This window comes from Balaenoptera acutorostrata, chromosome 20, assembly GCF_949987535.1.
Source record: "Balaenoptera acutorostrata chromosome 20, mBalAcu1.1, whole genome shotgun sequence".
Taxonomy (NCBI): Eukaryota; Metazoa; Chordata; class Mammalia; order Artiodactyla; family Balaenopteridae; genus Balaenoptera; species Balaenoptera acutorostrata.
In genome coordinates this window covers 1,067,801-1,092,227 of record NC_080083.1, presented here as the reverse complement: position 1 = coordinate 1,092,227, position 24,427 = coordinate 1,067,801, and the positions used below count along the sequence as shown (strand labels likewise).

Here is a 24,427-nt window from a genome sequence, read left to right as displayed (position 1 = left end):
TCGGGGCCCGTCCTCTAGAGGGACTGAGTCCGAGGAGGCCCGCATCCAGCCCATGCGTCCCGGAGGTGGTCAGAGGCCAGTCCCAGGTGCTCTCTTCTTTATCCTCCTTAAAAAAGTTTTTTCCTCATTGTAAAATGCCAGTTGCAAAATACATGTCCATTGAAAGAAAAAAGAAGTGCAAAGAAGAAAATAGTTTTCTTTAACCCCAGCGTCCGCAGATAAGCACTGTCGGTGTTCTGATGTATTTTCTTTCAGACATTTTTTCCATGTGTATTTCAGATGGGGTTGAGATGATATCAGGTGTATGATTTTTTTAAAAATTAATTAATTAATTTATTTATTTATGGCTGTGTTGGGTCTTCGTTTCTGTGCGAGGGCTTTCTCTAGTTGTGGCAAGCGGGGGCCACTCTTCATCGCGGTGCGCGGGCCTCTCACCATCGCGGCCTCTCTTGTTGCAGAGCACAGGCTCCAGACGCGCAGGCTCAGTAGTTGTGGCTCACGGGCCTAGTTGCTCCGCGGCATGTGGGATCTTCCCCGACCAGGGCTCGAACCCGTGTCCCCTGCATTGGCAGGCAGATTCTCAACCACTGCACCACCAGCGAAGCTCCAGGTGTATGATTTTATGTGTCGCTTTGTTCACCCAACATGACGTCACAAACATGCAGGGACCGCTAGCTGTCCCTGCTCGTGGGAGCCGCTTCTGAGACTTCTGGGGTGAAGCTGAGGGTCCCCGGCCAGGGTGGCCCACGTCCTGGCTCCGGAGGCTCTGTGGCTCACCGGCCACCTGCAGGTCTGGGAGCCAGGCGGAAAAGGGTCCAGGAGCAGAGCTGGCCTGCAGGGTTCCTGCCCCAGGTCCGCCAGGCCCAGAGCTGGCGCCCAGCTCTCCTGACACCATCTCAGAGACTCTGGCATCGGTGGGAAGTGGCAGCGGCCCCGCCCGCGGAAGCAGCACCTCCCGGAGGGTGGAGAGGACGCCGTGAAATGTGAGGGCCAGCGGGGAGCACCTCCCACACCTGCCCCTCGGGGCGGCTGGTCTTGGTCCCCTGAGGGCCACACTGGCTGCTGTCCTCCAGGAGGGCCTGCTTCCCAGGTGGCCTGGTCCCAAGCAGCTGCTTGCCGTGCCCCCTTCCGGCCCCTAAGGGGGTGAGGGTGTGGGTGGGGGGGACCTGCCCAGGGTGTGGGCTGTGGTTCCCGCTCTGGAGGAGCTCACAGCGGGCAGCCTACCTACCTGGGCCCGGGCCCTCCGGCTGCTCTGGACGCCGAGCAACCAGTGCCCGCAGCAGCCCAGCTCCAGGCGCGCCATCAGTGCCGCGTCGGCCTCCATCCACGGTCTGCGGGGTTCTTCCAGGCGTTACCCAAGGCGCAGGAATCTGAGATGAGTCCAGAAACAGTGCAGGAACTGAGGGGCCTCTTGAGGCAGCTTTGTGCTGTGTCAGCACCAGAATTCTTGCTGACAGGGGTTTGCAGTGGACAGAGCTGAGTTCCTGGTAGCAGGCGTAGCAGAACAAAGCCAGCCCTGCGGACAGCCAGGGCCAACCAGACAGCACACACCTCTGCGTGTGCGTGTGTGTTCAAACAAGCCCATCAGCCAAGACAAACAGAACCTGATCTCCTGGCGTCAGCTCACAGTTTTCAAAAATAGGTTGCTTCCCGTGACGTTTCCCTTTCCCTCTGTCTGGTTCCAACTCCAAGCCTACCGACCTCGCTGCTATCTTATACGTCAAACAGAGAGAATGGTTCTGGGTGCCAGTGGGAGGCTGTCCTTTCGGCACGAGAGACTCGGGAGCCGTCAGGTCTGTGAGCAGACACGGCTGTCCTGGCCGCTGGCCTCGCTCCTCGAGCCAGCCGGGCAGGGTCTCCCAGGGGTCGGGGCCGCACGTGGGAAAGCGCCACGGTCTGCTTGGAAAGGGATGGGATCAGACTGTGCCCTGGGACCCCTCACTCGAGCTGGAGGGTGGCCAGAATGCTCAGAGCAGAAGCTACCCAGAGCTCAAAGTGGAAATAAATGCATTTGTCACCAGCCCAAGTGTTCACGCCCACAGATGCTGCTGCGGATTTGAGTGTGAACTGCTGGGAGGAAATGGGAAGCGGGAAACGGGAGGTGTCGGCGGGGGGGTGGCGCGCCGCTGCGGCCGACCAGCATCCTGGCCGGCTGCGTCCGGATGGCTTCCTGTGCTTCGCACAGGACTTGCAGGTGTGGCCTCACCCGCGGCCCGGCCCTCAGAGTGGCAGGAACTCGGGCAGGGGGGGCGAGGGGGGGCGGGGCCCCAGAGGGAGCACAGCAGCTTCCCTCTCTGGGCTGGGAGAGACCTGGGAGGCGGCTTGTCCAGCCCCACCCTGTGCTGATCCCTGGTGCCGCCTTGTTTCTGAACATCCTCAGCAACAGGCCGCCTCCAAACACATGACCTGGATAGGCTTTGGGAAGCAGCACGACAGGGCAGGAATAGCCGCGGCTTAGGGTTCCCTGGCTTCACCTCTGGGCCTGGCCGCTGATGAGCCGGGTGACTCGGAGCCTGGAGTAATCTCTCCCCGTGGGACGGTTGGGAAGCGGCTGATGGAAGCCCATCCACACCGTGCCTGCAGCCCCGGTCTGTCTGCTCCACCCGCTGGAGCAGACACAAGTTCCTCCCTCGCGTAGCAGGTCCTTCCGTGCTTGCAGGCTGTCGACCGCCCTCCCTCGGGTGTCCCGGTGGTTCTGAGCAGGGGGCAGCGCTGGGGAACCTGCAGCCTCCGTCTCCCTCCCTCACGGGCTGTCCAGCCGCGTCTTCCCTGTCCTGAGGCTCTGCATCTCTGTCTGCTGGAGCTTATGCCCTTGGCTGCACCTGGGAGTCCGGCCTTGGGAATCTTTAAAGCTCCCGATGCCGGCGGCCGTGCCCCCGCCGCCCCCAGATCAGCCTCTCCAGCTCTGTCTGCAGTTAGTGATAACACGTGATTAATCCAGTGACGCCCAGGATGGGCGTCCTTCACGGCCATCCCTCGGCTGACGAAGGAGGCCCATCCCACATTGTGTCTTCAAGTAGCAGATGGTTTAGCCCCTCTCGCTTCTTGCCTCTCATTTCAACAAAAACCAGGAGGGCCAGGACCATTTTCTATAGAGAAATCTAGTTTATTCTATGTGTTCAGCTTCATTATTCCCCCTTTTTCTTCAACAAAGACTCTGTCTCCCTCCTGTCTCCTTTGCAGCTGTAGAAAGCAGATCTTCAGGGCCTTACTCCCTGCTCCTTAGAACTTGGAGAGGGTTCAGAGGAGACCCAGAAAGATGATTAAAAGATTGTTTTGCAAGGTGGGGAGGAGAATGTCCCTTGAAGAAAAGATACAGGCATTGGGACGAATTAGAAAAAGGACATTTTACAAAGTCTTCTGGTGGATGGAGGGCTTTTGCACCAAGAGCAGTGACCAGCCGCCCTCCCCTCTGTTGAGAACCAGACCCCAGAGGCCAGACTGAGACCGTCTGCGTTTAGGAAGTTCCTGTCCCAGCTGTTGCCAGGCGGGAAGGGCAAGCCGGGCAGGCTCTGGCTGTCCGTGGCTCAGGACCGGAAGAAGGTGCCTGTCCGGGTGGTTTGGAGGCAGGTAGGGTCTGCCTGCTGGTGACTGCGTGGAGGGCCCGCAGGCAGCCAGCGGGTGTCTGTGGTGGCACAGATCTTCATGCTCTGGTCCTCCTCTCCCGTGCAATCTCTTCTCGTTTCTTCCTGTTTAATTTTTTTAAGACAGTAACTTAAAATGTTGAAACAAGGAGAAGGTGAAACCTCCTCTCTGCAGAGACCCCTGGACACCCCTGATCCGGGCCGTGTTTAGGCGAAGCTCCGTGGGGGGTCCCTGGGTGCCAACCCAGGCGTAGAGCACACGAGGCCCTGCCAGCGGGTGGGGGATGTCCCGCCCCCCTCTGCCCCAGCTGAAGGCCACGGGAGCCAGACCCCAGTGCACGGCCTCGGGCCTCATCCCTCCTCCAGGCGAGGCCCCAGAAACCACCTAGCGCTTCCCAAACGTTCTGCAAAGTGATGGAACGCCTCCTCCATGAGCGAAACTCTTACAGAGACCCATCAGTGTCCGGACAGATGAGAGCAGAGCCACCCTGGCTGCTGTGGTGGTGCCCAATGCCATCGGCAGGGCTTCACCTTTTCCCAGCACCCCCGTGCCACCCTGGGAAAGCCGAGCCCAGGGCGCCGGACCCCCAGACAGCTGATGGTCAGGGCTGCTTGCTGCTGCCTTGGCCGCCACACCCAGCAGGGGCTGGGCTCTGGGGGGAGACTGAATCCAGCCCTGGCCTCTCCCCGCGGGTGCTACTGGTGCTTCGGGCGTGTGTGCCAGGTGCTTGAGACGCTCCCTGCAGTCTGCTGAGGGGCTGGCGGCGCCTCCGTGAAGCCTCCTCTGGGGGGGCTTCGCCGTCTGGGGGGGTTGGGAGCCAGTCTTCACCTACTGGAGGTGAAGGGGAGCCGGGGGCGCTCTAGGCAGTCTGGGGCGGCGGTGCGGGCTCAGGGCGTGTTCATAGCGCGCAGGGAGCCTTGGCGGGTGAGATGCATGAGGATACACACAGGATGGGGCATGCTGTCCCAAGTGATAGGGCGGCGTCTGGCACGGCCTGTTGAAGAGAACAAGCAACTGCAGAGAGTCACGTTTTTAGATTTCCCAGACGGTTTGTGCAAACCCGTACTCTGCGCACAGCAGAGTGTGCGCTCGGACGTTTGTCCATCAGGGGGCACCGCCTGGCGGGCGGGGCGGGGGTCCACCTGGCCTCCCGCACACGCCCGGCTTTGTGGACAAGCCTGGGCCCGTGTGGCTTTACGAACTGGCACACGTCTTTGCAAAGCAAGTAAGAGTGTGAACGAGGGGCACCCGCGGTAGCCAGACCTGTGTCCCCAGGAGCTGCACAGGACCTGCCGCGCCATGCAGCAGCGTGTCGTGGAGCTCATCTCCCGCGTGTGCAACGAGGAGGTCACCGAGGAGCTGCTGCACGTCAACGACGACCTCAACAACGTCTTCCTCCGATACGAGAGGTGGGAGCCGGCGCGGGGGTGTTGGTGGGGGTGCGGGGGGGTGGCGTGCCGAGTAGAGGCGGAAAATACTCCTCGGAGACGCTAACCTGTTCCCAGGACGGGGAAGTGCGTCTCATTCTCCTGGGAGGCAGCAGCAGGAACGTGCCGCAGAGTCGGGCGCTGCCCTTCACGAGCCTCGGGCTGGCCCCTGTCACCCCAGCCCAGGAGGGAGGATGGGGCTCGGGGACCCTGCGCTCCTGCACCTGCTCCTTTGAAGATCCTCTGAATCTGAAAAGGATTAAGGGGGAGAAATCTACCAGGGAAAAAAAGATTTCCTCTTTCCCATTTTTAAAAAAAAGAGATTTTCCCTTCCTTTGCCAACGCCAGCGTGTGTGGAGCACGGAAGCAGGCAGGTGTGAGTGCTGGGAGAGACACGCCTTTCCGTTTTTCCAAATCATTTTCGGGTTCGAGGTAACAAACGTGCATATTCTTTTGCCTTCCCAGAGCCGTCCCTCAGGGAGAGAGGTGTGTGATCCAGGCAGTGTTCAGCAGGCCGGGGGGTGGCGAGCGGGTTCCCATCCATGGCTGTGACGGGGCTGCCCCAGAAAGCGCCTTGGCCTGGCCAGGCTTCTGCTCCTAAGGATGAGGCCCGGGCCCCCGGGCTGCTGACTCGTGGTCTGATGACCTGGCATCACGCAGGGTCCGGGTGACAGATGCTCGCGTCTGGGCCTTAGAGGGTGATTTTGCTGTGGTTGCCACAGCTCTGGGCTGTGTCTCAGCTTCGACCGTGGCAGCAGCGGTGGGTGGCCCTGTGTCCACCCGACAGATGACGAGCCCTCCACGGGAGGAATGTGGGCCCGTCTGGGGCCCCCTGTGCCATGGGAGCACAGGAACAGAGCCGGGGGCCTCAACTCCCAGCGCCAGAGCCCCGGGTTCCTGCCCTGCGGTGCCAGGGTCTCCACTGTAAACAGGCTGAGCTTTTCACCTGTTAAACCCATCTCAGCCCTTTCTGGCACAGGGTGACAGCAATTCAGAGGCAAAGCCCGGGGCCGGCAGCCCTGAGGTGCCCTTCCGGCCAGAGAGCCTTTGATAAGACTGATGGTCAGCAAGGGCGTGGGAAGGTGCTCCCGCATGAGAACCTCAGGTGGGTTAATATTGCTGTCCTTGTCGACCACTGAGGATAAACTGCATCCCACGGGTGGCCTGACCAGGTTGTCCCCCTGGGGATCCCTGCTCACCAGGTGCTGACCCCAGCACATGGGGAGACCGACGTGGAGCAGGGAATCTCAGCAAATCCCCAGCTGGAGAAGGTCTCTTGGCGGCCTCTTAGCCTGTGGCGTCTGGGGCTGCCGTGCTGGTCCCCACCTGATAGAGAACGACCTGGGTGCTGGAGAGGAGAGTCTGTCCTCGGCCAGGCTGCGGCCAGCGGGCGGGGGCCCTGGCTGACCGTCCCTCCCGCAGCTGGTGGGGCCTGTGCCTGCCCTCCTCCTCCATGTGCCCGGTCTTGGGCCCCACCCCTTCTCCTAGCAAGTTAGCCCTTCGGCTCGTCACTCCGCCACAGAGCTGCCCAGCAGGGAGGGGCTGCTGTTCTCCTCTGGATCTGAGGCGCCCCCAGGGAAGGTGGCTGACCCAGCCTCCCCTGCAGGGCCCAAAGGAGCCCTGGGGGTGCTTACGATGGCCTCCTGCATGCGCCAGCCCGCACCTGCAGTGCCCTTGGGGAGGCTGGGAGGCTGATCCCCCCTCAGGGGAGCCCCATGCAGCAGCAGGAAGGGCAAAGTTGTGTGTTGGGGGCTGTCCACTCCCCGGCCCCCCAAATGGGCCGGTGGTTCTCCTTCCCCAGAGCCTGGGTCTCTGCTGGCCTCCGGGCCCGCGGGCCCCAGGAGCTTCCCAGGCCAGTGAGCTTCGTGATGCCGTGTCCCGGGCGCTCCCTCTCCTTACTCCACTTTCCTTTCCCCGTTAGGTTCGAACGATACAGGTCAGGCCGATCCGTTCAAAATGCCAGTAATGGAGTGAGTATTCCTTCAGAATTCTCGCCTGTCTGGAGGCCGGGAAGCCTGGGGTCTCCTGGGGTTAACATATTCGGGCGATGGGAGAGCAAGCTCTGGTGGGTGGGCTCTGAGGAGGTGCCGGCAGGCATCCCTGGCGGGAGGGTGCAAAGAAGCCCCCGGGACCTCGCTGTCCCTTAGATGGGGGAGGGGCGGGGGGGGGTAACTCACAACAGCCCACCCGGGACCCTGGGCGGTGCCTGCCAGCTTTCCCCTCGGGGCCCAGCACGCGGGCCGGGGCTCAGCCCACCTCCTGCCCAGCAGGTGCTGAGCGAAGTGACAGAGGACAACCTCATCGACCTGGGCCCGGGGTCTCCAGCCGTGGTGAGCCCGACCGTGGGGGGCACGGTGCCCCCGTCTTCCCTCTCCTCCCAGCTCGCGGGCTTGGGTGAGTGTCCCGGACCTGCCCCCCGCCCCCCGCCGCCGGCCTTGTGGGGGACCCGTGGGACCGCGTGTGCCCGGGTCCTGCTGTGCCACTCAGCTCAAGGCTTGTTCCCCAAGCTTAGAGTTTGAACGCGTGTTGGAAAGCGGGTGCGGGGTGGTCCGAGGGACCGGACGCTGCTGGCTTTTTGAAGAAAGGTGGCCGCTGTGTTGTGTGTGGCACGTTCTCTGTGGCTGGAGTGGTTTCCTTCTCAACGTCGCCAGGCCCAGGGGGGCCGGTAGGTGTCAGCTCCTTGGGTGCTTGGCACGTGGGCCCAGGAAGGATGCAGAGGCCACGTCGGGGCTTGGAAGAGTCCGTGGCTGGCCGGTGACGTCTGCCCTGGGCTTGCCAACAGGAAGGGGTTTGCTCTCCTTGAACTAACATCGGCGAGTGTGCACCATCCTCTGAAACCTAAAACAAAAGATGCCATTTTTTCGCAGTTTGTTCAGTTTAACGTGTGTCCGGGACTCTGGATGCCCCACCCGGGCTGGATGAGCCCAGTCTGGGACAGAGGAAGTCACAGTATTACATAGCCAGTCAGCACGGCGCTCTCAAAATGCTGTCTTCCACCCTGCGCTTCTGTTTTCTTAATATTTGTCTTTGTACCTTCATCTCATTTCAGTTGAGTCAAGCTTTTACTTAGTGCCCTGGCAGCTGCTGTAATTCTGGCTTCTTGACATCTCATGTGTCCGTAGCCACTGTTTCTCTTTCTCTGCCTTCAGTCCACCCAGCGTGTGGCCACCAGGCTTAATACCTAAAATTCAGATTGGATTCTGCTGCCCCTGCTTTAAAAAGGTCTAGTGTTTCCCCATCGGCTCCTTTGCCTGCGTGTGACCCTCTTCAGCAGCCTCGTCTCTCCGCCAGCACCCTTCCCGCGTCGCCCCCTCTGCCCGCCGCCCAGCCCCCTCCCGCTCCTGTGGCAGTTTCCGGCCCCCCGCCCGTATCTCCACCTAATTCTGTGCTGCTGTCTGTCCCCCTACTCTGTGTACCCCCTTGAGGCCAGGAACCGCGCCAGAGTCACCGCCCGTGGTCCAGTCAGGGTCGAGCTCTGGCCGTGCGGGCGCCTACGAAATACTTGTCGCATAAGTGACCTTGGCCCGTGGCCTCTGTGACCGGCTTCCAGGGGCGCCCTGGCGCGGGCAGAAGCCTGCACGGCCCGCCTGCTCGCCGCTCGCCCTCATTCGGGAGCGGCTTGGGGGGGTCGGGGGCTGTTCTCGCTCCCTTCTGCCCCCCCAGGACTTCAGCCCGCCAGGTGGCTTCTTCCCAAGGTCAGGCCCACATTTGTTGTCGCCCACCCCTCCTCTGTTCTGTTGCACAGACCTGGGCGCGGAGAGTGTCAGCGGCACCCTGAGTTCGCTCCAGCAGTGTCACCCCCGGGACGGCTTTGACATGTTCACCCAGACCAGAGGGAGCTCCTCGGCCGAGCAGCGCAAGACGTATGTGGGGACCCTCCCGGTGGCTCTCAGAGGACGCTGGGCGGGGCTGACCCCGGCCTGGGCCCACTGCCAACACAAAGGGGCCTTTTATTCACTGGGGCCAGGCCTTTCTACTCCGGTTGCCGGGACCTGGCAGTAGACACAGCTGTTGAGTGGAGGCCAGCACCCGGAGCCGGGCGGCCGTGCGGGTTTCTCCCCTGCTCTCCCTGCCCCCACGCTGCTGCTGCCTCAGAAACTTCGTCTGTAGGAGGAGCTGGGGGCACGGGGTGGGGCAGGCAGGCACCAAGTTGGTTCCTCGCCCCTGGGGTGCGAGCAGCGTCTTTCCTGACGGGGGCTCTGGCCAAGATGAGCCCTGGGGAATTAGGGGAGTTGATTCCAAAACACACAGCCCCCTGTATCTCCCTGGAACCTGCTTTGAGCTTCCTGTTCAGCCTTTGACCACCTCCCCCGGGATCCAGCTCTTTGAGTCCCGTACTCAGGACTCAGCAGGTTGACCAGAAGCCCAGGGCCCCAGGCACCTTTTAGCAGAAGCTGCTTTCAAAATGGATACAGCAAAAGAAGTCAGGGAGCAGAGGAAGACAACCCCGCAATGAGTGACAGACCCTCACCCCAGAGCGGGAGACCACCTTCCTTGTCAGATGCCACTGAGGCTGCTGCTTTTTTATTATTACATTTTTTTATTTTTTATTTTTTTTGGCTGCGTTGGGTCTTCGTTGCTGTGCGCGGGGGCTACTCTTCGTTGCGGCGCATGGGCTTCTCGTTGCGGTGCTTCTCTTGCTGCAGAGCACGGGCTCTAGGGCACGCAGGCTTCAGTAGTTGCAGCACGCAGCCTCAGTAGTTGTAGCTCGCAGGCTCTAGAGCGCAGGCTCAGTAGTTGTGGCGCACGGGCTTAGTTGCTCTGTGGCATGTGGGATCTTCCTGGACCAGGACTCGAACCTGTGTTCCCTGCACTGGCAGGCGGATTCTTAACCACTGTGCCACCAGGGAAGCCAAGGCCGCTGCTTTTAAAATGAGAATTATGACCCCTTTTCCTCTATCTAGCCTCTCCCTCCAAGCAGTTCCGGGCCCTCTGACACCCTGTCCTTGAGCTTTACAAATGCCTCCTACTGTTACTTAACAGAGGGAAATGGAGGTGGTACAGAGTCCCAGACCCCAGAGGGAGTGAGTGGCTGGGCTATGCTTGAACCCAGGCCTCCTGGCTTCAGCTGCGGCCAGACCACGGCCTAAATGCCAAGGCCTCTGAGTACTCGTGAGGAAGGTGCCGAAGCTGGAGGGTGATTGCAGGTCACCCCCTGTCCGTCCCCCGTGACCACTCTGCTTGTGCTGCTTCGTCCCCAGGGCCACCTACGAGGACCCCCAGGCCGTCGGAGTACTTGCTTCTGCGGTAGACGGTCGGAAACAGAGCACCGAAGTGGTAGGTCTCTCGCCCTGTTTATCTGCCTGGAGGGAAAGCGGGGCGGTCTGGTGAAGCCAGCTGGAGAGTTAGGCAGAGCTGGCGGCACGGAGGGCAGACTGGGGTGAGCCCTGTCAGCTCCTGAGTGCCCCCCACCTGTGGGGACGCCCGTGTCAGGACACCCAGGAGGAGACAGGCCCAGAGAGGCAGAGATGTGGGGAGGGCACCCCGCGAGCGGCCTTGGGCGGGGCTGCACGCCGGGGAGCCTGATGGGGAGCCCCTGCTCTCCCCCTGGTGGCTCTGAGCTCTCAGGGCGCAGGGCTCCCGTGGCCAGAGAGGGTCTCTCCCCAGAGGCTGCAGTGCCCTGGGGTGGGCGGTGCTCCGACAGAAGGGAAGCGGGGGCCTGGGCCTGTCCCTGCAGGCCCGCCGTCAGAAGGTGGCTGGTGGTCGGGGCTGGTTTGTGGGGGGGCTGGAGGGGGAGGAGCAGCGCTGAGGGCAGAGGTGCTTTGAGGTGGAGGAGGGGCTTCTATGATTTCTGGGAGATCGCAGGTCCCCGAAGGAAAAGGTTTGTGCCTTCGTGCTTCTCGTGAGGAGGTTCCCTTCTCGCCTGAGAAATGTGTGTGGCCGCGAGCGAATGAATGTATGCGGGGGGTGGGGGGGCGGTGGGGGTTAGGGGGACAGTAGCCCCAGAACAGCCGCCCCCCGGCCCGCCCCATCCCAGGCCACAAAGGGGCAGAGCTCATCTGTCCACTGGAGGGGAGCCTGGCTTCCCAAACACCAGCCCTTGGCCTCCCGCAGCCCCTGTCCAAGTGGCCTGGGCAGGCGGCAGTACTGAGGCCTGGTGTCCCCGGGAAAGCTCGTCCCCTGGTCCCCATGTCCCTTCAGGCTCAGCCAGCTTGGTGAGGGCCGTGCGTCCTTCTGCACCGGCCACCAGGGGGCACAGAAGAGCCACCCAGGCTGCGGCTCTCAGTGCCCCGCCCCCCACAGAACCCCTGAGGCTGGGCTGTGGGGTGGCCCAGTGGTCGTGTTGCTGAGGATGGCCCCCCGCCCCAACTCAGGGCACCAGGGAGCTAGTAAGGCCGGCCCCTCCTCCTGGCCCAGCTGGCCAGGCTGGCCCGGTCAGCTTTCCACTCTGCCTCCAGGGCCCGCCCCACCCAGGCCAGGAGCTGCCTCTGCCAGTGCCCAGGGTCCAAGCACAGGAATGCAGCCAGCTCCCCGCCCTTCACCCGGGGTGCCTGGCCTGCCTCCTGTTTTCAACGTTTCCGCCTGCTGCAGGCAGGCTGCTCCTCGTGTGCCCTGCTCGATGGGGTGTTGCAGGGAGCAGGGTTCGTGTGGGCTGTGTGTGTGTGCGTGTGCGTGTGTGTGTGCCTGTCTGTGGGTGTGTCTTTGTATCTGTGTGCACACACACATGCATCTTCAGGCCTGTACTTCGGGTTATGTTGTTCCATATCCTAAACAATGCTGCCCTGGAAATGAAAACTGGGCCAAGGGAGAAATTAAGAACACAAGAAAGGGGAAAAAACTGTGTAGCTACACCTTCACGGTACAACCAAATCAGTAGTTCTAACTTTAAATACTTTTATCATTTAGAAAAGGCAATATCCCCAAATTCATCATTCACATTAAGAGTTTGGAAAAAGAACGCACAGGTAACTGAGGAGGAAAAAGATAATAAGTAAGAAGAAAGTAGAGATGATTGTGCAAAAGCTGGTTCTGTGAAGCCGCCCCTCGGTGACCCTGAGAGCCCAGGCAGAGGGCAGCCCTGGCCGGCCTTCTGCGGCCCCAGGAGGTTTCCCGGGGGCGCGGGAACAGGGGTTCAAGTGTGTGTTACCCTCTTGGGGTCCCTGTTACTAAACGCCTCTTCTTTTATCCAGGAGGTAAGGGCATGTTTGGGGGGTGGGCCGCTGGGTCCCAGCTCCTCAGGTGACGGGGGACCAGCTCTGACAGTGGCTTTTCTGTTTCCACGACATGTGCTATTGCCTTCTTTACCACGGGTCTTGCTGTGACTTTCCTTTCTGGGACTTTTCTGTCCTCGGCCCAGAAGAGAGGTAAAGGTGGGGACTCTTACCTGGAGCCCATAGACAGCTGGCTCATAGCCCAAGGAATGGTGAGAGGTCACCAGCCGCGCTGAGCCCCTTGTCCCCCCACCACAACCACCCCCGGCGCTTCCCTCTGTCTTCTCGCGGGTGCCCAGTCTTCCCCTCCTGTCTGTCTCCTTAAGCCGCAGACTGCCAGCCCCAGAAACGCCATCTCTGGTTTTCTGTGGTGGTCCGGGCATTTGCAGGAGTGAGGGGAGGGCCCTTTCCCTCCTTCTACCGTTTCTGGAGCTCTGGGCAGTATTCACTTTTCCAGGATGGGCACAAGTTACTGTGGCCTCTGCTTGGGAGGGGATGTTTCTAAGAGGACAGGCTCAAAGCATCTGACTGCGCAGAGAACTCCGCCCAGCCTGTGAATGTGGCAGTCTAGGCCGATGGGGTTTCGTCCTGTAATTGTTTGTGCCCACTGTGTCCCCCGGGAGGATCTGAGACCTCCTAAAGAAACACACAAACGCTATTGGAATGGAATAAGAAGATGCTGGGTATCAAACACGCAGTCAGCCTCAGGAAGTAGGGCGTCCATGGCTCCAAGACCCGGGAGGATCCCTCCTGCCTCGTGATCAGGTGGCCCCAAGTCTGTGCACAGAGAGGTCACTTGCTGCAGGCTGCCTGCGGTGCAGGGACGATTTCACCTCTGAGACCAGGGTCTGTGTGTGGTGGACCTGAGCGGGAGACCTAGACACACCAGGAGGAAGCCTAACTGACCCCTTGGGGCCGGGCCAGCCTGGGGCCAGGGGAGGGCTCTTCAGGCTGGGCCAGCATGCCCGAGCCTGCGGGCAGCACAGGGTCACCTGCCTAAGCAAGTGTGACCAGCTCTCGAGGACACGGGTCAAAGGGCCGTCAGAGCCGGGGGTCAGGGTGTCTGCCTGCCCAGCTGGGAGCTGGCGACACAGCACAGCCGAACTCGGGGGGCCGTCTCCCTCCACCTGCCGGCAGCCAGTCCTTCTTGCTGCGCCGGACCCCAAGGCCATTCTCAGGGACATGGGCTAGCCCGGCCCCTTGTTTGCTTCTCTGGGGACAAGCAGGGGCTCTGGCCCACACGTGCGGGTGGCCTTAGAGCAGCAGTCCTGGAGACCGTGTCCACTCCACTGTCCAAATTGGGAGGATCCAGCCGTGTGTCCTTGTGCCTATTAGTCCTGCAAAAAATGATACTGCCCACACAGCCGCCCCGCGTGTGGCTTGGCCGCCGGTGGTGGCACCCACCCCTGCCCGGCCCCACCTAGAGCGCCAGTCTCCGACTTCAGAAACAAGCCCGACTAACAGCTAACCCCGTGTCTCACCTGCCCGACTGCAGTGTTTTGTTTTGTTTTCTTCTAAACAGCGTATATTAATTGCTTTGCCTCATTTCCCATAGCATAGAAACCCTGAGTCTTTCCAAACCTGCCAAGTACAAATTCTTTACTTGGAAACTTTTTGTACTATTGAGCGAGACCAAAGGGCCGGTAGACTGAGCCTCAGGTTGGGGAGGTGGCAGGAGAGCTGTTGGGGGGCAACAGCCCCTGGAAACATCGCACCCGAGCGCAGCACCTGGTCTGGCCGCGTTGGAAATGGTACAGGTTTCCTTGCGGGAAGGCGTGTCGGGCGTCCAGGTCCAGCACCAGGCCCGTTACCGTGGAGGAGAGCCCCAAGAACCTTCTCGAGCAGCCTGCCCGGGGACGGCGGTGCTCTTGCCTCTCCCGGCGGTGGTCAGAGGCCTGTCACCCACACGCAGGGTGCAGCCAGGCTAGGTGAACGAGTATCAGTAGCAGCAGGAACCCAAGGAGGTTAGTGAAGTCTGCCGCTGCCCAAGCCCAGGCTTGGGGCGGGGCCCCTACGCAGACCTGGCGGCGCCCTTCCCCTTTGAGCCGGTGACCCTACCACCCACACGCAGGGCTGCCGGCCTGAGCCCAGGCTGGCCCACCCCTGCCACGTCCGCGGCTGCCCTCCGTATCCAGCGCCTCAGCCAGCCAGCCCCGTCCAGCCGTCCTCGGAGCGAGGGAGTTTGGGGGGCCGGTCTGTATCCAAGGGTGTACCCACACGCGCTCCCTTTATTTTTTTCTCGTTGCATCTGTTTCCCTTTCCGTCTCCTTCCTCCAACTCACCCTCTGGCAGCCCCCTTGCCCGGGAGGTGCTCACCCCAGGGCGTGTCAGAGCCCAGGTCGCTCAGGGTGAGAACGCCGAGGCCTCTCAGGCCTGGGGGTGTGCCCGCAGCCGAGCGGTGACAGAGCAGCTCCTGTTTGCAGGGCAGCGCGAGTGTCTAGTGTGTCTGAAGCACCCCGTTTGGGGGCAGCTTTGCCGTGCTCCCCCGTCGATTCCCAGGCAGGCGGCTCGTGAGCCCAGGCTGCGTCCAGCCTGGCAGGGCGTCCCATCCCCCCGCCACGTGCGCTCTCCTGTCACCCACACCCGACTCCACGTGATGCACGCCCTCGGCCAGCGCCTCAGTCAGGGCTCAGGCCCGACGGCTCCGGCATCCCTGGGTTTCTGAGTTAGAAACAGAAGCACCCAACTGGAACTGAAGGGCTCTGGGGTCGTGAGTGGTGGAAGCCATCGCCCCGTTTCACAGACCAGGCTGAGGCCCCAAACCTGGGGCTTCTTGGGGCCCCGGAGATGGGGAGCTCCTGGGAGGGAGCAAGTCCAGCCGAGGAGAGGGAAGAACTGTGCTCCCACCCCTGACTTGTGGGCTTGTTTTGAGGGGTGCAGAGCTTCTCACATGTCAGTGTTTATTTTCTGAGCGTGCTGGCTCTCGAGATCGGTCCAGAGGAGAAAACTGAGGCGCGATCCCCGGCCCCAAGGGACCAGTTCTGAACAGTAACAAAAAAGTTACGAGCAAAACCTGAAGGCCTAAGGCCCATGACACCTTAGTGTCTTTTTTCAAGCTTTGCGACCCGAGGAATCTCTGCTCCTCCTGGGTGGGCCGAGGCTGGTGGGTGTCAGGGCCGCCCCCCCCCACCCCTGCTCCAGCAGCTGGAGTTGGCGGGTTTCTCCCTGGAGACACACTGACTTCCCACGCTTAGTCCTGGGGATTTGGCGGTGTGGCACGAGTCCTCCCCGAGGCTGGGCGTTCTGGCTTAGAAGCAGCATGATAACGAAAATTGGCATCTCCTGTCATGGGAACGTGTCGGACAGAAGCCCCGTCAGCAGGCGTAAAACTGGCCGGTCGCACCCTGGATGCCGCTGGCCCCTGCTCCGTGGGGAGGGAAGTCGGCTTCAGGTGCTGCCAGCAGCCCCTTGGCATCCTGCCCGGAGGGAGGACCACATGTTCCTTGTCACCATGAGTCATTTCAGGGTGGTTTGAACTCCTTGATATTTTTTCATTTCAACATTCTTAAGTCTCCAGTAGGTCAAAGAAATAAAATGGCAACATAGACAGAATCTCCCTAATCTGATCGAGGTTGGCCTGAGCCTCTCTGAAACACATGTGGAAGCCAGAGGAGGGTCTGGCGGCCCGGCCATGTGACACTGGGGCGAACCCAGCTACAGACACAGTGCAGGTGATTTTTCTAGAAATAGTGAGCTTGTGAGTGAGTCCCAGGAGGTACTTCCCAGACCCAGCCGAGGTGAGGATGCAGGTCACCTCGATCAAGGGCCATCCACTCGTTTCTCTGGTCTGGGAGCCAACATTTCATTAACGTGGCTTCGAAGGGGTTAAAGGTTACTTTTACTTCTTATCACATTATCATTTTATTATGTCTGACAGCAGCTTAACTATTTCTAGGCAGGTAGATTTTCAGGCCCTGGGCATGGGTGGCCCAGGCGTAGACAGGGCCCAGCCACCAGAGGGGTGCCCTCCTTTGCTCAGGACCCTGGTCCCCCTCTCCCAACCGCTCCCCTGCTCCCCCCGCCCCCCCCCCGACTCCCCTGCTTTCAGTTGCACTTCTTTTCTTTGATGCTGGGGACACAGACAGCCATTGAAAGCTGGGAGGAAAGGGTGGGATGAGAGGAGGCTGCTGCATTCAGGCTTCTTCCTGATTTTTCCACTAAAGAGACACAAAGACAACCAAAGCCCGTGGTCCCTTTTGTCATCAAAGCCCTTGCTTTGGCCTGTGTCTGCTGTTGGAGGAATGTGCTGGCCTGCTGTGGGCCAGGCCCCACCCAGGCCTGGGTGCCCTTCCTGCTCAGAAATGCCCCAGGACACCATCCTTTCAGTGAGCGAGCCTGGACCACCTGCCTCCTGCCCTGCCCTGGGCGGAGGGCCACGCGGCTGCCCCCGTCCTGTCGGGGCTGGGACTGTCGCAGATGGAGGGGCTCCACGCCCCAGGGCTGAGAGGGGGACACACTAGTCAAAAAGTTATCCACTGAAGAACGCGTACTGCGCCTCCCTCCCCACTGCGTCCCGTCCCGTCCCGCCCCGCCCCCCGCTGGCCCCGCTTCCTAGAGCTGCTGCTTCCCTCACCTGCCATCCCACGCGCGGCTGCCTGCGTGCCCGCCTGCTATGCCAGCGTGTTCTGCTCTGTGTGCGTCTGGCTCCGTCGGGCTGCTTGGGTTGACGTGTCCGCTGTTCTGTCTCCCCTGCCTGGCCGCGGGCTGCCTGGCCGCTGCCTGCCGCTTCCATAGATCCCCGTGGTGCAGCCGTCTGTCATGGACGACATTGAGGTGTGGCTCAGGACCGATCTGGTGAGACTCGACTTTTCTATCTCGTGTGGGGAGTGGCGAGGCCGAGGCGCCTTGGAGGACAGGAGGCCTGGGGGCCGGCGCGGGGCCGCTCCCTGGGGAGGTGGAGGAGGGGAGGCCGGGCAGACGCCCCTGGGGTCCGCACCTGCTCGGGGGCCCGGCCACACCGCCCCCAGGACGCACACTGACTTTTCCCAGTTACTGCGGTTTCAGGTGTGTGTGTGCTTGGGTTCTTTTGGTTTGGGGTTTTTGTGCGCTTTTTAATTTATATTTTTATTTTTATTCATTTATTTTTTGGTTTTCATTTTTTTCTTTTAATTGTGAAATATACCCAGAGACATTTTTTTCTTTTTAATTGTGAAATTTACACAGACATGAGTTGGTGTTTGTTTTTTAATTCACTCTCATCCCCCTTCCCTGGCATCTTCTGCTATCTTGGATTTAATGGTTCCAGGGACCATTGTCTTTATCCCCAGAGATGGGCAGGAAGGTTAGGACATCGTGCAGCTGCCAAGGGCAGCCGGTCTGAGAGGGGAGGGCTGTGCTGGCCGGTCCCCCGCTGCCCCCTGCCAAGCACTCTCACCACCGCCCCCAGTCCCCCACCCGGGGCTGGTGAAGAAATGCACCCTGGGAGGGGAGATGTTTGTCCATGGTCACGGATGGTGGGACTCTCCCCGTGACCTGAGGACAACTCGTCTCTTGCTTCTCGCTGCCTCCCCTCAGGACACCCCCCCCCCCAACTAGGACGGCAGACCTCAGCCCCCAGGACGGGCCTCCTGCCGCTCCGGGCCAGCCCCCAAACCCCCCACCAAAGCCGGGCTTTCCGAAGACTCGGGTGCCGTGCTAGGGGAGGAGGGGCCCCCCCATTTCGCCTTTCCCAGGGGATGCCCGGAAAGAAACAGCTCCCATCGCAGAGCAGGCAGGCCAGGGCCCCCACCTCACGGGGGGCACCCGCGCTCGAGGGCCAGGGACCCCCCCCAGCCAGCCGCGCGGCAGGTCAGGGGCAGAGCCAGGAAGGAAGCCCGGGCCGTGTCCGCTTCCCATCACTGTGCAGAGTTCCCACACAGAATTGACGCCCCCGAGCCTCCCCAGTGACGGCATCGGGGCGCAGGAGGATGCTGGTGCCGCCCCCGGGAGGCTGCAGCCGAGCAGCCCCCCTGCCAGAGCGCCGCAAGGTCCGGCCCCCTGCTTCCAGGCCTCACGCGGTTCCCCGCTGCCGCCCTGTGGAGGAGCGCCCGGGGCCCTGGCTGCCTGAGGCACAGCCTCCTGGCCGCCCTGCAGGCCTGCCCCGCGGCTCAGCCGGGGAACGAGCCTGCACCTTTTAGAATTTTTGCTTTCTGACCCTTCTGGGGGATCAAAACCTAGAACCTACTCTTTTTGTTTTTACTTTTTAAAAACAAAGTTTCTGTGTCTCCGATAAGACGAGAGCAGTGCTTTGCTCTTACAGAACTCGGGGGGACGGGAAGTAGGAAGTTTTGCTCGGGTGCCGCCCTGGGGTGGCCGAGGGCGGGAGCGGCAGCAGGGCGGGCGGGTCCTAATGCCCTCTCTCTGCTCTCCCACAGAAGGGCGACGACCTGGAGGAGGGCGTCACGAGCGAAGGTAGGCCACCCCCCCAACCCGCTGCTGCTGTGCCCGCCCCAGGCTCTGGGAGCCCCCGCCGCCCGCCATGCCGCCTGGGCGGGCCTCCCCTGCGGGCTCCTGGGCTGTGTCCCACCCAGGCCTTGTGCTGATGAGGGAGGTGCCGCAGCTGGGGAACAGTAGGCACAGTTGGCAGCCCCGGGTCCACGTGACCCCAAACCTGCACTGCTGACCAGTTTGCCCCCGCCAGATGCTCAGTGCAGCTGAAGCAAGACACATGCCATGCAGTCAGCAGGGCACCCTGTGGCCGCACAGCTGGGCCCCTCTGCAGGCACAGAGCCCTGCTTGGTGGGTGGGGTGGGGGGGTTTCCCTGCCAAGTTCAGGGAGGAACTCACCCCTCCAGCTCCCCCTGCCCTGCCTCCTATGCTGATCTGGACGGTGGAAAAGCTCCAAGTCAGTGGTGGGGCAGGAACCCTAACTGGCACCCCCCAGCCCCCCACCCCACCCTGCCGGCTTGTGGCGGGCTTCCCGCTTGCCCTGGTGGTGGCGGAGGAGGAAAGGGGGCGGGTGCTCTGTGGGGAGCAGGTGGGCGTGGCTCTTGGAGCCTCAATGCAGCTGAGCCCTTACCAATCCCGGCCGGCCTTGTTTTGTGTTGCAGAGTTCGATAAATTCCTTGAAGAAAGGGCCAAAGCTGCCGAAATGGTTCCCAACCTCCCTTCTCCTCCAGCGGAGGCTCCGGCCCCGGCCTCAAATCCCTCCAGCCGGAAGAAGCCGGAGCAGTCAGAGGACGCTCTCTTTGCCCTGTGAGCTGTCCTGTGGTTGGGCCCCCCCCCACGGCAGGTCACCTCTAGCTCCCCCATCCACTCCAGGCACTGGCCGCTCTTCCCATCCCCAGCCCCCACCTGGTCCTGCGCTGCTGTATCTCCATGGAAACGCCACTGTGTTTGCTCCCAGGCCTCCCGCGAGTCGGGACCAGCTTCAGCCACCCTCTCTGCGGGCGGCGGGACAGTGTCGCTGCAGTCACAGCCCCTGAACTTCTGCTCTTCCTGCCCACCAGCTCCCTCTGCCTGTTTCTTCCCAGGAAGAGCCCGCAGCTGGTCCAGCCCCAGGCAGGGCAGTCCCTTTGGGTCTGTTTCTGAGCAGTTCCTCTGGTCACCTGCGCACAGAGAAGGGGCTCAGGCCCCAGCCCCTTCCCCGGCGTGCCCCTGCCCAGCTCAGCGGGCCTCTCCTGCCCTCCCGTGCCCCCCTCTGTCCCAGAAAGGGCAGGTGCACTGCACCTGCGGGCTTGGTCGCCCTCCCCGGACTGCTGCTGCCTGATGAGTGTCGGCACTTTAGAAGGCTCTGTGGGTGCCCACGGGTGGTGTGTCTCACCTGCCATCTGCTTGACCCTTTCTTCATACTCAGCTGCTAGCCCAGACCCACGTCCAAGCTGGCTCAGTAGCCAAGCCTGGGACCAAGGGGTCCCCCGCGGGCCTGCATGCTCCTGGTGTGGGCAGAGTCATGGGCTGTCAGGAGGGCAGCTCGCAACCCTGGCCGGTCAGCTCTTGCAGAGATAACGCTACTGTCGCCAAGCTGCCCCTGCGCACCGCAGGCCCTGTGGCCGCCCCACCTGTGGAGGGGCCTGCACAGTGAGGGCTGGCTCTGGCCAGCTTGGGAGAGCTTTGCACGTTGGTGAATGTGCTTCGGCCTGGTCTGGGGCAGCCTCCACGCCTCCGCCTCCAGGGCCCAGCAGCAGGCGGTGTTGCACCCCAGGCGAGATCCCAGTGACCAAAGGTCCCTGCACTCTACTGGGCGGGGCCTCAGCCTCCCCTGCAGTCTGTCCTGAAGCCTGACCTCCTCCCACCCCAGACCCCGCGCCCAGCCAACCTAGGAGGGGCTGGAAACACCCACTCCTTCTTGGGTCCTCGCTGGTATCTCGGGCCATGGGCAGGGCACTAGCCGCTCGGCCCAAGTCCGGTCCAGCCTGGGCCACCCTGTGCTGTGGCCCAGAAGAGCGAACACACTGCTGCCGCGGCTTCCGCCAGCCTGTGAGCCCCGGCCCAGGTCAGCGTTCCAGCGTGCGCTGCCTGGGCGTCGGGGCAAGGCCTGGCTGGGCCACCTGGTGGGCCTGGCCCGCGGCGGGGTCAGCCCTTCCCACCTGGCAGCCCAAGCAGGGAGAAGAGGCTGGGCCTGACACAGGCCGGGATCAGTGCCGCCGTGGGCTCCAGGGGGAGCGTTTAGGACAGGGCTGGAGGGCTGTGCGGGGCACCGGCAGGAGCAGGTGTGGAGGAAAGCGGGGTGCTGCCCGCCTGGGACCCACACCCAGCCTGGCACCCTGCAGCTTCCTCTGGAGAGGAGGCCTGGGGTCCGGCTGGGGCTGTCGCACTCCAGTTCCTCAGAGGGCGCTCAGGAAGTCCCCACCACGGAGCTGGGCGCGCCTGCCTGCACCCCGCCCGGCCCCGACCCTCAGACAGCTGCACCCCTCTCCTCGGCGTTTCCAAGGGCGGGGCCCCGAGGCCGGCATGGATGCTGCGCGACTGAAGTTGGCTGACCTGAGCTGCAGAGAAGGCGGCTGGGTGGCCCGGCTGTCCCTGGCAGCCCTGGCTGGTATCCCCAGGCCTCGGGCGCAGCCTGGGGAGCATCTGTCTCCGGGGGCGGGGGACAGTGGGCCTTGGGTGGTCAGTCCCATGGGAGCTGCAGCAGCCAGGCCCAGCGTCTGCTGAGGGAGGAGCCGGCCTCCCAGCCGGCGAAGCAGGGAGCCCAGGGGTCTCCCGATGGAGGGTGAAGTGGAGACGTACCTGCCCAGGGAGGCCCCGCAGAGCCGCCCCCCAGCTCCAGCTACTCAGCCAGGCACAGCTGAGAGAGGTGGGGCCGCCAGGGCGGGGGGTGGTGGCGGCCTCGCTGGCCGTCCCAGCTGGAGCTGCCCCTCTGCTCGCCCATCAGGCCACGGCAGCCTGCCCCACCCGTAGGCCAGCCTGGGAAGCAGGTGCCCGGGACGGTGCTGCTCAGCCCTTCCTGTCCTGAGCCGTAGGCGCCCTGGGCCCCTCCCGCTGGCTCCCTTCCGCCTGGGGGGCACGGCGCTCGGGAAGGGAAGCTGGCCAGAGCCTTCCGCCCTGGGGAGTGGGACCCTCCGAGCCACCAGCCTCTCCCCCAGTGTTAGACATCACAGATACAGTATGTACTTAATTACACTACATTATTGCTGGGATTCCTTATAAGCACTAATTATACCTGATGATAGGTTAAAATATTTATTTTGTCAAGATATTTTCTTGGGGATGTGTTTAACCTTTTCTGTGTTGTGTGCTGAGATGTGAAAACTAACCCTCTCCTCCTGCCTTTCTGGCCGCTGGGCAGCAGCACATGGCACTAAGTGCAGTGGGACCCGGGCACTGGCGGGCCTTTGGCCAGCCTGCCCCAGAGCGGCCCCTGCCCGGGACCCCCAGGCACCGTGCAGGCCGACCGGCCCAGGTGACACGTGAGCGACTGGCTTATCAGCACGCGCGGGACAAGGCCGCAGAGCTGCAGCGGCTCGTCGCTGGCTGGGCCAGAGGGCAAGGTGGCCGTCGGCCGTCAGTCCTCCTGTCTCTCTGTCAGCCCCCTCAGTGTGAGCGACCGTGCTGTCTGCCCTGGGCCACGCTGCCTTGGCTCGCTGCCCTCGCCCTCCTCGCCCGGGGTCCAGAGCAAGGGGCCTGGGGAGGCGTGAGGCTTGGGCCTTCACTCAAGGCCCCAGCGGGGAGAGGGGACCGGTGGCTGCAGGCGCCCAGACTCTGCTCTTCCCATCCCTTCCTGCTGCCACAGCCCCACTTGCCTCCGCACGCTTCTAACTCAGTCCAGCCCAGCCTTCCGGAGGGTCCGAGGGGGCTGTGGGCTGGCGAAGGGGAAGCACCGTGGAGGGTAGCGGTGCTCTGCACTGGCTGCCGCCAGGTCCGGGCCCCTCCCCCGTCCCCGACGTGGGCAGAGCCGGCTCCGCCCCCCGGTCTGAGTGTGTGCACCCAGAAGATGCCCAGTGGCCCCCGCCTCTCCCAGTGCCCTGCTCCAGCCCGTGCTGTCCCTGGGGCACCCTGGGAACAGCTGTCAGCCCCGGAGTATCACTGCGTCTCTCCAGGCACTCCTGGAGGAAGGGGTGGATGGATATTTATTTCCTCGAGTTTGCACTTGATCTGTGAGGGTTCTCAGGTTTGTTGTCCGGCATCCCACAGCCTGGCGGTCCGTCACTGTCTCTGCCGGCAGACTCCTCTCTCTAGAGGGGAGTCAGCGACACCAGAGCATCTGTCCGCCCACTGGCTCTCCTTCCAGATATGTCTGTCTAGTTTGGGATCTTGCATGTAAAATACTTCACAATAAACAAACAAACAGACTGTTGCTGTGTGATCTCTGTCAAGTCGGTGGTGACTCTCTGGAGGGCCAGCCAGATCTGACCACCTGCTTTCTCTAAGCAGTGGCGGAGTGGGCCCTGCTGGAGCGCACAGCCAGGGAAGCTCGCCACCCCACCCGGCCCCGGCCATGCCCAGGTGGCCGAGCAGCCCCTACCCTGGAAGCCCCCTCCCCTGCCCCGTGCCCATCCCTGCTTGGCCATCCTGGGGCACCGCCTGCTTTGGGGGCGTCGGTTGGAGAGGCTGTAAACCCGCCACAGCCTGCCTGACAGCTCAGACCCGGGGCCGTGGTTCTTCCTACGTCTCTTACCGGGTCCCGGGAGCATCCAGGCCTGAGCCACCACCTCAGTGCCCTCCGCTGGGCTCCCCGAGCTTGGCTGGCTGCTGGATTTGAGAGCCACTGCTCCCCTTTTCTGGAACAGCTTTACTGAGATGTAGTTCACGTAACATGAATTCACCCATTTAAAGTGTATGATTAGGGACTTCCCTGGTGGCACAGTGATTAAGAATCTGCCTGCCAATGCAGGGGACACAGGTTCGAGCCCTGGTCCGGGAAGATCCCACATGCTGCAGAGCAATTAAGCCCGTGTGCCACAACTACTGAGCCTGCGCTCTAGAGCCCACGAGCCACAACTACTGAGCTCGCACACCACAACTGCTGAAGCCCTCGCGCCTAAGAGCCCGTGCTCTGCAACAAGAGAGGCCATCGCCATGAGAAGCCCGCGCACCACAACGAAGAGTAGCCCCCGCTCACCACAACCAGAGAACAGCCTGTGTGCAGCAACGAAGGCCCAACGCAGCCAAAAATAAATAAAATAAATTTATAAAAAAATAAAAACAAGAGTGTATGATCAGGTAGTTTTTAGCACATTCAGAGTTGTGCGACCCTCACCACAATCAATTTTAGAGCATCTTCATCACCCCAAAAGAAACCCCTACTCTTTAGCAGTTACCCCCCTCAGCCCCCTATCCCTTTTAAAAAGGCTTCGCGTCTCCTCTCCGGAGCCGGGCGCTGCTGCAGGCGGCGGTCCTCTGGGAAGCAGGCCTCTTCCTGAGGCTCAGGGGCCTTGCGGGGGCCTATGCCTTCTCCAGGTGGCTCAGGGGAGGTGGGGAGCCCTTTAATCCCTTCACCTCCCAGGGTTCAAGGATGCACCTCAAGTGGGATGGACTCATCAAGCCCCCAGGTGAGCCTGGAATAAATGCAGAGACATCTGCCCACGTCTCATGTGCAGGTGAGAAGACCAAGGCCCTGATGTTTGCCTGGGATCAGCTGCAGAACCCCGCTCAAACTCAGCCCTTGGGTCTCCCAGACCAGGGCCGCAGAGGAGCGGGCAGGGAGGGCACTGTCTCCGTCTCCATGGCCACCAAGGGAGCTGCCCCCCGCCCCCCACACCAGTCCTTCTGGGAGGGCAGCTCAGGACGGGGCTGCCATGCCTGCTGATAGGAGACTGGGGCCACGTTCAGACCTCCGCCAGCTCAGGTGGGCCTCAGCTGGAGTGAGACAGAGGCCCCGCGCCAAGGGAGTCTGGGAGCAGCCTC

At 62.2% G+C, this 24,427-nt stretch overlaps 1 protein-coding gene across 7 annotated transcripts in view; it reads left to right on the top strand.

Moving 5' to 3' along the window:
- TOM1L2 (target of myb1 like 2 membrane trafficking protein) overlaps positions 1 to 22,873 on the top strand; it is an 83,880-nt gene extending 61,007 nt beyond the window's left edge. For 2 of the 7 annotated variants that reach the window (XM_057535723.1, XM_057535719.1), the window contains 9 exons: positions 4,861 to 4,994; positions 6,934 to 6,982; positions 7,283 to 7,406; positions 8,758 to 8,875; positions 10,214 to 10,289; positions 12,310 to 12,375; positions 16,898 to 16,957; positions 18,517 to 18,553; positions 19,192 to 22,873. In XM_057535723.1, the coding sequence (XP_057391706.1) occupies positions 4,861 to 4,994; positions 6,934 to 6,982; positions 7,283 to 7,406; positions 8,758 to 8,875; positions 10,214 to 10,289; positions 12,310 to 12,375; positions 16,898 to 16,957; positions 18,517 to 18,553; positions 19,192 to 19,340 (813 nt within the window). In that variant the 3' untranslated portion in view covers positions 19,341 to 22,873. The remainder of the gene's footprint in view (positions 1 to 4,860; positions 4,995 to 6,933; positions 6,983 to 7,282; positions 7,407 to 8,757; positions 8,876 to 10,213; positions 10,290 to 12,309; positions 12,376 to 16,897; positions 16,958 to 18,516; positions 18,554 to 19,191) is intronic. The other 5 variants (XM_057535724.1, XM_057535721.1, XM_057535725.1 and 2 more) reach the window with 3 other exon arrangements.
- The last annotated feature ends 1,554 nt before the right edge of the window (positions 22,874 to 24,427 follow it).